This window comes from Penicillium waksmanii, assembly GCF_028829765.1.
Source record: "Penicillium waksmanii strain IBT 27052 chromosome Unknown utg000010l:1.0-3698451.0:1.0-3701458.0, whole genome shotgun sequence".
Lineage (NCBI taxonomy): Eukaryota > Fungi > Ascomycota > Eurotiomycetes > Eurotiales > Aspergillaceae > Penicillium > Penicillium waksmanii.
This window is the reverse complement of record NW_026643256.1, coordinates 2,766,554-2,779,328: the sequence shown is the minus strand read 5'-3', so window position 1 is coordinate 2,779,328 and position 12,775 is coordinate 2,766,554. Positions and strand designations below refer to the sequence as shown.

Here is a 12,775-nt window from a genome sequence, read left to right as displayed (position 1 = left end):
TTAAGTAGATCCCTCTCATGTCGTATATCTTTAAGCGAAGTGAGGAATAGGAAGTTTCCGAATCCTATCACCAGTTACTTCGTCCGAGGCAAACTAATAGGGTTTCGCGGATACGGAGTAGTGATGGTCTGTGATGACGGATTTGTTTGGATGTGTCAGAAGTTTTGGAGGAAGCCAAGAATGCAGTACTTTCTGTCGCTCAAGACTCCCATTTAAACCGTCATTTCACAAGTCCCAACGCTGTAGGAGAGCTTCTTGCATACATGACTACGCTGCGATCAGCAAATTATTTCATAGTAAGCATTCTGGCTTTCGCCACACGCAGCTTAGCAGCCTTGTCAAGCATATGTCAAGCATATGTCAAGCATATGGAGAATCGAGATTCGGAGCATGATGAAACTTAATTCCTTAGTCCAAACCTAACTATGAACGTCTCAATGGTCTTATCGAGCATAGAAACTCACTGTGGTTAGACGATCCCGAGGCAGGCTCCGTCACGACCAACCAGAACATCAAACCCTATCTCCCCCCCTATCGCGACATATCATTCACTCAGCGCCCGGCATAAAGTCACGCAATAAACAGTACCAATATCAGCGGACAATACCCCGCCAATCCTCAGAACAGGACAAGATTGACAGGATATGACATCCAATCCTCGTACACCCTGGACGACTCGGGTCCCGCACAGCCACTAAAAGGCTATATCCCCGCACTCCCAGACCCCCTCCCATCTTCCAACCACAATTTCGCAATTCCTACCGAGACTTGATAGAGCGATAAAGCTTTGATTTGCCGGCGTGCCGCAGAAGTGAGGAGAAGATGACGGGGTTCGAGCCTTTTTCTTGTCTCAGGGAATTTAAATTGGATCTCTTATCGCAATGCGGAAGGTGGTTCGGATTGGCATAAATTATGCAGGTGCGCCGCAGGGTGGCCTTATTCTTGATCCTGGTGTTGGTCTTGATCTGAGGTCATCTTTTACAGACGCGCTGGATTTGTCCTACGCTACTCACGCCTCGAACTAGGGAGGCATTCCAAGTACTGTGCTCGCTTACTTGGGTTGGGATTTATATCCACCGACAGGAATTTGAACATCTCAGGCATTAACCCGCTCAATACTGCCCCCCCCACCCCCCTTCTCCATCACAACTGCAGCAAGAGTCTACGTGACGGCTCATCTTATTTCAAGATGGCTGATCTAGTCAAATCGGCTTCACGCGATAAAAAATCGCTCCGTGATGGCGTCGAACACGATGATCCTGCCGAGACGGGCGATATGGAGTTACTAGGTCCGTGGCCCTGCCCTTCATGCTCTGGGTATTGAACCATTCCACCTAGGAATTTCCAAGCAGCACGGGGCTATTCTTTACAATATTACAGCCGCTAACTAAATCCATTGCAGCAACGTTGGGGTATAAGCAGGAACTACGACGTCACTATTCAACAATCCAGATCTTCGCCGTCGCATTTAGTATCATGGGCTTGTTACCGTCTATTGCGTCGACGTTGTCATTTTCTATGCCGGCTGGGCCGGTGGGCATGGTCTGGGGATGGTTGGTTGCGAGTTGTTTTATTTTCATTGTTAGTTTGGCTATGGTATGTTCTCGCTATCTATTACTTCAAATTCCTTCTTGCCACTTTCACATGATACTACTATGTTTCTGCTCTGTTTGTGATAATGATTGTGCTTACAAGCATTGATTTTAGGCTGATATGGCTTCAGCCATGCCCACTGCTGGCGGTCTTTACTTCTGGACACACTACTACGCTGCAGAGAAGTGGAAGAACCCTCTTAGTTTTCTAGTTGGTTATAGTAACACCATTGGGTTAATTGGTGGTATTTGCTCTATTGATTGTACGTCCAATCTCAGTCTCATTCCAGCCTCCACGAGCAGGAGACATCGGACAACCAAACCGCAACCTCATCAGCTAACCCCATATTACTTGCCCTTCTAGACGGCTTCGCCAACATGCTCCTCTCAATGATATCCATAACCAGAGACGGAACCTGGTCCGCAACCCGCCCAATAATCTACGGCACATACGCAGCAACAGTTTTCTCGCACGGCTTCATAGCAATATTCTTCGGCAGAATAATGCCAAAGATTCAATCAGCGTGCATATTCCTAAACGTCGCCCTAGTAGTCGCAACCGTCATCGCCTTACCAATCGGCAAATCCGAGAACGCACCCCCCATCAATTCAGGCTCGTATGTCTTCGGCCAGGTAGAGAATTTGACCACTTGGCCGACGGGCTGGGCTTTTATCATGGCGTGGTTGTCGCCTATTTGGACGATTGGCGCGTTCGATTCGTGCGTTCATATGAGTGAGGAGGCGACGCATGCTTCGCGTGCTGTGCCTCTGGGGATTATTTCTTCGGCAGGGCTCTGTGGCGTGCTGGGGTGGTTGAGTTTAGCTGTTATTGCGGCTTGTATGAGTACGGATATTGAAGGGATTTTAAATTCGAAGTTTGGACAGCCGATGGCTCAGGTTTGCTTTTTTCCTTGGCCCCTGGAAAGATGATGAGTGAATGGATGCTAACTTTTTATGAAACTTATAGATCTACTTCGATGCCCTAGGCAAGAATGGTGCCCTCGGATTTATGGCTGTCAACGCAATAGTTCAATACTTCATGGGGCTTAGTATCGTGAGTTTTGGCCCTAGTAGCTACTCCAAGCTACTGAAATACCTAGCTATCTACTTCCAAGTACCTATGTCTTCAAGTTTCTAACAAAAACCATCTCCTCCACAGGTCCTCGCCGCCTCTCGTCAAAGCTGGGCCTTCTCCCGTGACGGTGCACTCCCATTCTCAGGATATTTCCGCAAAGTCAGCCAACATAGACTAATGCGCTATCAACCCGTTCGAATGGTCTGCGGAGTAGTGACAGCCGCCGCAATAATCGGACTTCTCTCACTCATCGACGCTGCAGCCGCCAACGCCTTGTTCTCCCTCGCCGTTGCGGGAAATGACCTCGCTTGGTTGACGCCTATCCTGGCGCGATTGATCTGGGGACAAGATCGCTTTGTCCCTGGTGAGTTTTACACGGGGAAATATTTGAGTAAGCCGATTGCTTGGATTGCGGTTGTTTATATGGCTTTTGCGATTGTTTTGTGTATGATTCCGACTGAAGGGCCGAATCCGTCTGGTGAGTCTTTTTCTTTCCCGTTTCTCTCCTCTCTTGTGTGGTTGTGTCCTTGCTGACGAGTGATTTAGCTGAAAACATGAATTATACCGTCGTTATCAACGGTGCACTCTGGATTGGCGCAATCCTCTATTATGCTCTGCATGCTCGAAAGACGTTCAAGGGGCCTCAAACAACTGTCGCGCCTGAAGATGAAGGAAAACGAATTGAAGAGGAGTGTGACTCTGACGTTAAGAAATTATAGGATCAGTAGTCCTCGAGAAGTATTTCTCGCGCTTATGAATATATGCAGCTACTGAAGTGTCAGATATTTGTGTTCAATTCTAGCATATTCATTTCTCATTATGTGGCTTGGAGGCACTTTGTAGACACATTATCTTCGCTGTTTCCGGGAATATCCGTCAGGGTGTTGAAAGCTCTGTAGACTTCTGGCTTGTTTATTCCGGCATCTCAAGGACGTAGCGTCCAGCGATCTTGTCTTGCTCTGTATACCATGTCAGTATCCCGTCATCCCTGCGTGAATATAAATACTTACCCATTAGCTCAAACACCTTGGGAAGATCCTCGAGTGGGGCAGTCTTGAACGGCGCCTTGATCAAACCGCGAGTAAAGAAGTCGACAGCCTCAACGCCGTCCTGGCGGTTACCCACATAGCTTCCCTTGATATTGATCATCTTGATAACACTCTCGAAAACAGGAGCCTTGAGGAAAGCATTGGCAGGAAGGCCAATGGCAACAATAGCGCCGCGGGGGCGAGCATAGCTAACTGCCTGTTGGAACGGCTTCTCGGAAGCGGCAAGTAGAAGCACAGCGTGCGCACCCAGACCTTCGGGAGTAGCAGCCTTGACGTCCGAAACAAGATCCTTGGACTTTGTGAAATCAACGTAGGCCTTTTGTTTCCCTCCCTGTTAGCTTCTACACCACCACACTAGTCAACCCATGATCGATGCTGTTACGTACCTCAGAGCCCAGCTGCTCGCACATATCACGCTTCTCATCACCACCATCAATGGCAATAACCCGCAATCCCATAGCCTTAGCATACTGCTGAGCCAAGGAGCCCAAACCACCACCAGCACCGACAATGGCAACAGTCTGACCCGGACGGGCGCCAGACTCCTTAAGACCCTTGTAGACGGTGATACCGGCACATAGAATTGGTGCAATAGCATCAAAAGCCACTTCCTTGGGCAACTTGATCGCATGGGCGGCTTTGCCAATCGCATACTGCTGGAAGGTACCGTCAACGGTGTAACCCGACAGCTTCTGCTTAGCACAGAGCGGTTCATCAGCGGTCTTGCAGAACTCGCATGCTAGACATGAGCCATTTAACCACTTGATACCGGCGTGGTCGCCAATCTCAATACTCGAAGCCATGTCGCCTTTTGCAACGACGATTCCGGCTCCTTCGTGGCCGCCGACGAGTGGCATCTTTAGGGGCAGTGGCCAGTCGCCTTTCAGGGCGTGTAGGTCGGTGTGGCAGACGCCGGAGTACTTGATCTTGACGAGGACTTCGTCGGGTCCTGGCTTGGGGACGGGGATTTGTTTGTAGATTGGGGGACCGCCTTTCTTTTCGACCACTTGGGCCCATTGGGTTTCGGGGGAGGGTTGTTTGGGTCATTTTGGGAGATGTAGTAGTGGGGAGTTGTTTCGTAGAGGGGGTGAGGTAAGTGGGAAGGGAAGAGAGGAGGAGAGAAGGAGAAAGAGAGGAAGACGGAGACTTCTTAAAGCAAACGAGGAATGCATAAGGTGGTGCCACCAGAGGGAAGGTGCGAAGGTCGATGATGGCTCCTTCCGTTCCTGACAACCTGACAACCTGAACTCGGAACTCCCCATTGGGAACTTCCTATCTTCCAAAATCTCCCCATCTATCGATGCTTCTTGATTGTCCCTTGGTAATTGACTATCTCACAGGTAATTGCTGGTTTGCCACTGCTATCCCAAAAACAGGTATTTGCATCCATACCTTGTCCTCGAGCTTTGCTCCAGCCTGAATCCGCTATCGTTGGTATATATGCATGATCATATATCCTCTTCAGCCCACTGGCACGTCGACGTCAGTCAGAATAAAGCAAAAAAGCCTAGACTCTTTAACTGGAATTCCTCCGTTCCCCCATTCAATCCGAATGCCCCAAATGGAAAGAAATGAACCGACGATATGAACAAGATCGTGCGCGGAGTGGAGGACGTCACCATCGCCTCTCCACACGAACCGATCAATGACTCCGCAATCAGGCCATGCTTGCAGCGTACAGGGCGACCAAGGCGAACATGATGCACAGGGGTTGGGAGAATTGCAGTCCACACATATCTATCACTGCATGGCTACCGTTGCTCTTTCGGTCTTTCCAATGCACGGTTAGCCCAGGTACCGCGCACCTTGCGGGAATCGCGGCCCGGGATCGACGTCGATCTGGGTGAGGGCTGTTTAGGGACTTGGGGCTGAAGTCCAGATGGACTTGGATTCGATTACATAGAGTGCATGCGGACTTGCACCTGATGTTTGTGGCTGCACTGGTCTCGTCTGACAAGGTTAGACTGTGCCCCGGTCAGCTGTGGTTCGTCGTGGCCTTGGCGAGATGAGGCAGTGCGTGCTCTGAACAGGACGATTTGGTACTTTTTACGTTTGGAGATTCTCGACTACGGTGGACATTATCAGCTTATTTCCTCCTCTTACTGAGTGAAAAGATCTATGCGTCCAGCCCGATGTGGTGCATACTTCTTCTGTTGGGGTCGGAAGAGCCAGGCTGTGCGGGTTACGGAGGTACGGGATCGGCCGCGACGAAATCTTCGGATGGGCAAAGTCTCTCAACCGGACCAGAAGGCGATCTCGGCGATTTGGAAATCTCGGAATAAACAAGGAAGATATGATCCAGACTTCTAGAGGGAAACCCTAGCAATCCATGACCTTTTGTTCATCTAGTTGGCGCCTCCACGATAACCCCGGTCTGCTCCTCCGCTGAGATGCATCGCGGCGGCATTACTAGCCATCGAGACATTTGGCAGGGGCTTAAAAGAAGAGAATGAAGAGAAGGATCTTCGAAAAAGAGAACAAAGAATCAACAAATTTTAATCCCAATATTCCATCTCGAGTAGACCATGATTCTTAAATTAAATAGTTTCCCCCTCTTCCGACGTACACCTTCCATGTTAAATTGAAGTATCCAACCCGAGCCAACAAGACCAGCTCTGCTCTCCTCCTCCCCCTTCTTCCCCTTCAACGGAACCATTTCCCAGTTTCCCCCCCCAGTTTCCCCTCCCACCTTTTATCTTCATCCTTCTCATCCTCCTCATCCTCGTCGCCATCCCATTTTCCCATCGCCTCCTTTCTTCCTCCATTTACTACTTTCCTTCCCTTTCATCCTGCGTCCTCGCCTAGCTCGGCCGCGCATTCTCTGCTTGCTCGGCCACAAAGATCCTCCTTTCTGCATCTTCCCACCACCAAACGAATCCATCCTTCCACCAGGTACAATCATCCCGTCTTCCTCTTTTTATTTCTTTCCCTATCCTCCTCTTCCTGCCTACTTCCGGCGCTTCTACTTTTATCCAATCTCGCTGACGTCGCGTCCGCGCTAGATATCCGAACAACCCCCCCTTGACACCTGTCCATGGGCCTAACTCGCCGTGTCTAATCACCATCCTATCCAATTCCATCTTGTTTCATTCCCTTTCGACCAGATAACTTCTACCGCGCTTGCCCGGCGCCGGGGACGCGGCCATCATGACAGGCGCTCCGCCGTACAACGCCCAGTCCCCGACTCAGCAACCACGGTACCCTGCCTACGAGTCTCCGAGCAAGAATCGCCCGTTCTATTCCAACAATGAGCAGCCGCAACAATCGGGCCAGCAGCAATACCCTCCTCATCCACCTCAGACGCCCCCGGCTTTCCCTCCATCCTCCGTCTCGCGCAGTCCACGCTTTTCGCACGCGTCTTCCCCCATGCCCGGTTCACTCCCGCCACCCTTGAATGGCGCCGCTCCCCCAGCGCATTCATCGCATCTAGAGCCATCGACGCAGTATCAACCTCCTTCCGCAGCCGGCGCCCCTTCTTTGCCGCCTCCACATTCCCTTGCGAATTCGGTACACCAGGGCAATGGCGCTTCGCCGTACGGTCCCTCCACGCCTCATGGACATTCATCCGGCCGTCCAGATGGTCACTCCCAATCACCGAGTCGCGAGTCGGAATCTCCTTATCATGTAAGAGGCAACGGAGCAGGGTACGGGGCCTCGATGGCGCAGGAATCACGACGATCTTCCCCACCCAGAGAAACTGTACGTCTCGAGATTGCACCATCCCACTTTATCTAACAGCTATCTGACCTTTGCCTTTATCTTAGAAGCCTGCGAGAGCAGCCGACCCGATGTCCTTTGCCAGCATCCTCTCTGGGCCTTCCGAAGACAAACCCGCACGAAAGCCGTCCCCACAGCCATCCACCCCTGCTCCATCTGCACAAACGCCGCACAACGACTCTCGAGCTCGTGAAATTGCTCCCACCCCAGGCACTTTTCTTCACAAGGCGGATAGAACCCCGGTGCAACCGAAAGACACTCGAGGATCTTTTGCTCCCAACGGAATCTCGAAGTCTGGGTCCGAGCAGGCCGAGACCACTCATCGTGTACACCCACGGAAGCCCTTGCCGCCGGGCGTTGATGCTGATCAGGTGAACCGGGCCATGATTGACATCGAAAATGCCGATAAAAGTGATGTTGAGGCGTCCGGTTTCGATGCGGAGCTCGAGTACTATCGGGAGAAAAGTCTGAAGAGGTCCAACGATAGCGCCCGTGCGGAGCACCTTCGACGCAAGCGCCGCCGCAACGAGTTCTTAATTGACCTTGGTCGATCGTTCGAGAAGCAAGCTATTATCGGAAATGAGCGTTTCCGCGTAGCGAACGAACCAGAAGTCATCGCTGAAGTCCAACAAAAGGAGATCCAGGACGAGAAGGAGCGTAAGAAGGATATGCAGCGCAAGCGTCGTCGTGAAAACACTGTCCGACTAGAAATGCAAAAGAAACTCGAGGCCGAGCGCAAGGCAGACAATGCTTCAGATTCGACGGAGAAGGCCAAGTTTCTTCGCGAGGCCGAACGGGCCCAAAAGAAAATCAAGTCTACTAAGCGCGCCCTGGAGGGCGGGAATGCCCAAGACGAACTTGGCGAGGTCACCCCTCTGGCTCCCAATCTCGAAGGCGGCACCACCAGCTCATTCCACATTGGTCGATCGTCTCCCTCGAGGCGTCGCTCTGGGCGTGCAGGTGCCAGTTCTCGCCCCAAGAAGTCCAAGGAGCAGAAGCAGGCTGAAAAGGATGCCGCCGAGGCTGCCTATCTGGGCGGCTATGATGATGAATCTCTTTATTACACCCCACGCGATTCAAAGAAGGGCGGTCGCTCAAAAGAAGGTACCCCCGTGCCATTGCACTACGACAGCAAGGGTTATAACCAGATCTACGAACAAATTTGGCGTGACATTGCCCGAAAGGATATCCCCAAGGTCTACCGCATCAAGACGATGTCCTTGTCTACTCGCCAGGAGAATTTGCGCAAGACGGCGCAATTGGCAAGCAAGCAGTCCCGCAAGTGGCAGGAGCGCACGAACAAGAGCACCAAGGATACTCAGGCCCGCGCCAAGCGTACTATGCGTGAGATGATGTCCTTCTGGAAACGCAACGAGCGTGAGGAGCGTGACCTGCGTCGTCTGGCAGAGAAGCAGGAGCTCGAATCTGCGAAGAAGGCCGAGGCCGAGCGAGAGTCCAACCGACAGAAGCGCAAGCTCAATTTCCTTATCTCCCAAACTGAACTGTACTCTCACTTTATCGGTCGGAAGATCAAGACCGCGGAGGCGGAAGCAGGAGATGATGTTTCTGGGACCGGTGAAACAGCCCAGCCCGGCAGGGAACTGCCTACCGGCGATGCCGATCCGAGCAAGGTGACCAACTTTGAGGACCTTGACTTTGATGCCGATGATGAGACCGCCCTGCAACAGGCTGCCATGGCCAATGCCCAGAATGCTGTCCAGGAGGCCCAGGACCGCGCTCGTGCGTTCAACAATGAAGAAGGTGATAAGATGGCACAATTCGACGAGGGCGAATTGAACTTCCAGAACCCCTCAAGTCTTGGTGATATTACGATTTCTCAGCCTACCATGCTGAATGCCCAGCTGAAGGAGTACCAACTGAAGGGTCTCAATTGGCTTGTCAACTTGTATGAACAAGGTATCAACGGTATCTTGGCCGACGAGATGGGTCTGGGTAAGACTATTCAGTCTATCTCCGTCATGGCCTATTTGGCTGAGTTCCACAACATCTGGGGACCTTTCCTGGTTATTGCGCCGGCCTCCACACTACACAACTGGCAACAGGAAATCGCCAGGTTCGTGCCTAACATCAAGGTTCTACCATATTGGGGTAATGCGAAGGACCGAAAGATTCTTCGAAAGTTCTGGGACCGCAAGCACATCACCTATAACCGCGACTCCGAATTCCATGTACTCGTCACCTCCTACCAACTCGTCGTTCTCGACGCGCAATACTTTCAGAAAATCAAGTGGCAGTATATGATTCTTGACGAAGCGCAGGCCATCAAGTCATCACAGAGTTCTCGATGGAAGAACCTGTTGGGTTTCTCCTGCCGCAACCGTCTCCTGTTGACAGGTACCCCGATTCAAAACAACATGCAGGAATTGTGGGCTTTACTGCATTTCATCATGCCTACCCTGTTCGATTCCCACGACGAGTTCAGCGAGTGGTTCTCCAAAGACATCGAGTCTCACGCTCAAAGTAACACAAAGCTGAATGAGGATCAACTCAAACGTCTGCACATGATCTTGAAACCCTTCATGCTTCGTCGTGTTAAAAAGAATGTACAACAAGAGCTTGGCGACAAGGTCGAGAAGGATATCTTCTGTGACTTGACCTACCGCCAGCGCGCTATTTACGCCAATCTGAGGAATCGTGTCAGCATCATTGATATTATTGAGAAGGCGGCAGTCGGCGACGATAGTGACAGTACCACCTTGATGAATTTGGTCATGCAGTTCCGAAAAGTCTGCAATCACCCCGATCTCTTCGAGCGTGCAGAGACCAAGTCACCTTTCTCACTTGCTGCTTTTGGAGAGTGCGCATCCTTCATTCGTGAAGGCTATTTTGTCGACTTGCGCTATTCGACAAGGAACCGCATCGAGTACGAGTTGCCGCGCCTTCTGTGCGGTCCAGAGGCCCGCGTTGATATGCCCGGGCCTGGTAATGAACGTGCCGGTTTCCGGGGTAAATACTTGTCCCACTTGATGAACATTTGGACACCGGAGAACATTCAGCGTAGTTCTCGTGAAAACGGCACTTTCTCGTTCTTGCGATTTGTGGACACTTCTGCTGGAGAAGCTAGCGATCTGGCTCGTCAGGGACCATTCGAGCGCGCAACCAGCCGTCGTGGTCGACCCAATCGTTTGTCTCGTCTTAATGTCAGCTACGATACAGATGAGAATGGATCATCAGACAACTCAGTGCTGCCACACTCCATGCTAAACATTGTGGACCGCAACGATCGACAGGCCCTATGCGACATCACGATCGAGGGTCGTATGCGCAACCTAATGAATGTCTCCCGAACAACTTACGAGGACCAAGGTCTGAACGTCATCGAACCATCTGCTGTTCCTAAAGCCTCTGCGCCCCCGATCTTGCTTTCCGCCTCGGGTATGCAGGCCCAACGTGAGAGTGAGAAAGCCTTGTTCAACATGGATATCCGAGAAGCATTGTATGGCAAGTCTACTCGGCAAACGGATGAGCAGGTCCTTGAGAAAAAACTGGACCCTGCGCCGTACTCTGACCAGGCAATCCTGCCACCACCCGCCTCACTCAAGGCTCGCTACACCAACATCGAAGTCCCATCCATGCGCCGCTTCGTCACCGATTCCGGAAAGCTTGCCAAGCTGGATCAGCTTCTGCGGCAACTCAAGCCTGGCGGTCACCGTGTTCTGCTGTACTTCCAGATGACACGCATGATCGATTTGATGGAAGAGTACCTAACATTCCGCAACTACAAGTACTGCCGATTGGACGGAAGCACCAAGCTCGAGGACCGTCGCGACACAGTCGCCGACTTCCAGTCCAATCCCGAGATATTCGTCTTCCTATTGTCCACACGTGCCGGTGGTCTGGGTATCAACTTGACAGCCGCCGACACCGTCATCTTCTACGATTCAGACTGGAATCCCACCATCGACTCCCAAGCCATGGACCGAGCCCATCGTCTCGGTCAGACCCGCCAAGTCACCGTCTACCGACTCATTACCCGCGGCACGATCGAAGAGCGTATTCGCAAGCGTGCTCTTCAGAAGGAGGAGGTCCAGCGCGTCGTCATCACTGGTGGCGCATCCGGTGGCGTGGACTTCAACACTCGCGCGCCCCGCGAGAACCGCACAAAGGATATCGCCATGTGGCTTGCGGACGACGACGAAGCCGAACTGTTGGAAAAGAGGGAACGTGAGGCCATTGAGCGTGGAGAACTTCAAAATGCTGCTAAGGGCAATAAGAAGGCCGCTGCAGCGCAGAAGCGGAAGCGTGATCTCACACTGGAAGATATGTACCATGAAGGTAAGTGCATCGCACATAAAGCTCTCTTTCTCAGTCCCTCTCTCTCAAATTCTCTTTACTAACTTTTCTCTACAGGCGAGGGTAATTTCGATGATGCCTCAGCCAAACCCTCCGGAACCGCAACTCCCATGTCTGAAACCGTGGACACGCCCGCAGCCGCCGGATCAGCGACACCAGCAAAACGAGGTCGTGGTCGCGGACCGGGGAAGGGAACGATGAAGCGCGCTAAAACGACCAAGGAACGTCTCCGATTAATCGATGGGGACGGTGGACTCAGCTAATGGGAGTGGTGTGTGATCTGTTTTGTTTGTATTACTCTGCAATTGCAAATGGGCGAAGGCGTTTGATGATTCCATCGGAACTCTTTTTATTACTTTTCTTTCTATTTCTCTTTTCGTGTCATACTTTGACCCCCTCTTTCTCTCTTCTGCTTTTTTTCTTTCAAACTTCCAGACCATATCAATGATCTGCTGTGTATTACCATACAATGCTTTTATCGTTGACACTTGCCTTCCTTCCTACCCTATTCCATCCCAAGAGAAGAAGAAAAAAGGAGAGAAGGGATATGTACCCTGTTGTTTTGATGAAATTTTATTTACAAATATTCTACATGATGTTTCATTACTTACGGGAAGTGAAGAGATGAGAAGAGAGGAGCAGTGGTTTGATGTGATGTGATGTTATGCTGTCGCAATGCAATAGATGTTGATGTTTTTTTTTTTTTACAAAAATTTACCTTATCACTGATGTGATGTATTCGTTCAAGTTTCCAGTGTCTGGATGCTGGTTTCGGGAGGGAGAAGTGTTCCCTTTTTTTAAGTTTTTATTTCTTCCAAAGCTCTTTTACTCTCTGTTTGCCTACCTATTCCTACGGTCGAAAACTTGACTCGGTTCTGGCTTTGACTTTCGCCTTGGATGCTCAGGTTACAGTTGCTGTTTTCTATGTTCAAGGTTCCAAAAACTCTTGGGATATCTGATGGGTGTTGGCAAAAAGCTGCTTCTTTCTTCAATTTCCTGGGGTTCCGCTCCTCTCTACCTGCGAGTGC

The 12,775-nt window shown here is 51.1% G+C and overlaps 3 protein-coding genes across 3 annotated transcripts; 2 read left to right on the top strand and 1 right to left on the bottom strand.

Annotated features, from left to right (window-relative positions):
• Window positions 1–1,189: 1,189 nt before the first annotated feature.
• Window positions 1,190–3,386, top strand: N7481_012995 (putative GABA permease; the record flags this gene model as incomplete). Its single annotated transcript, XM_057272214.1, has 7 exons — window positions 1,190–1,293; window positions 1,353–1,596; window positions 1,708–1,855; window positions 1,957–2,489; window positions 2,560–2,646; window positions 2,752–3,145; window positions 3,214–3,386. 7 exons carry the CDS (start codon window positions 1,190–1,192, stop codon window positions 3,384–3,386), a joined length of 1,683 nt encoding a protein of 560 aa, XP_057116402.1.
• Window positions 3,387–3,579: 193 nt separating this feature from the next.
• Window positions 3,580–4,720, bottom strand: N7481_012994 (zinc-dependent alcohol dehydrogenase; the record flags this gene model as incomplete). Its single annotated transcript, XM_057272213.1, has 3 exons — window positions 3,580–3,626; window positions 3,678–4,047; window positions 4,103–4,720. Coding segments are annotated over 3 exons (1,035 nt in total), but the record flags the coding sequence as incomplete, so codon positions are not given.
• Window positions 4,721–6,863: 2,143 nt separating this feature from the next.
• On the top strand, window positions 6,864–12,010 carry ino80 (chromatin-remodeling ATPase INO80; the record flags this gene model as incomplete). Its single annotated transcript, XM_057272212.1, has 3 exons — window positions 6,864–7,415; window positions 7,481–11,729; window positions 11,805–12,010. The coding sequence occupies 3 exons, from the start codon at window positions 6,864–6,866 to the stop codon at window positions 12,008–12,010; spliced, it is 5,007 nt and encodes a 1,668-aa protein (XP_057116400.1).
• Window positions 12,011–12,775: the final 765 nt, after the last annotated feature.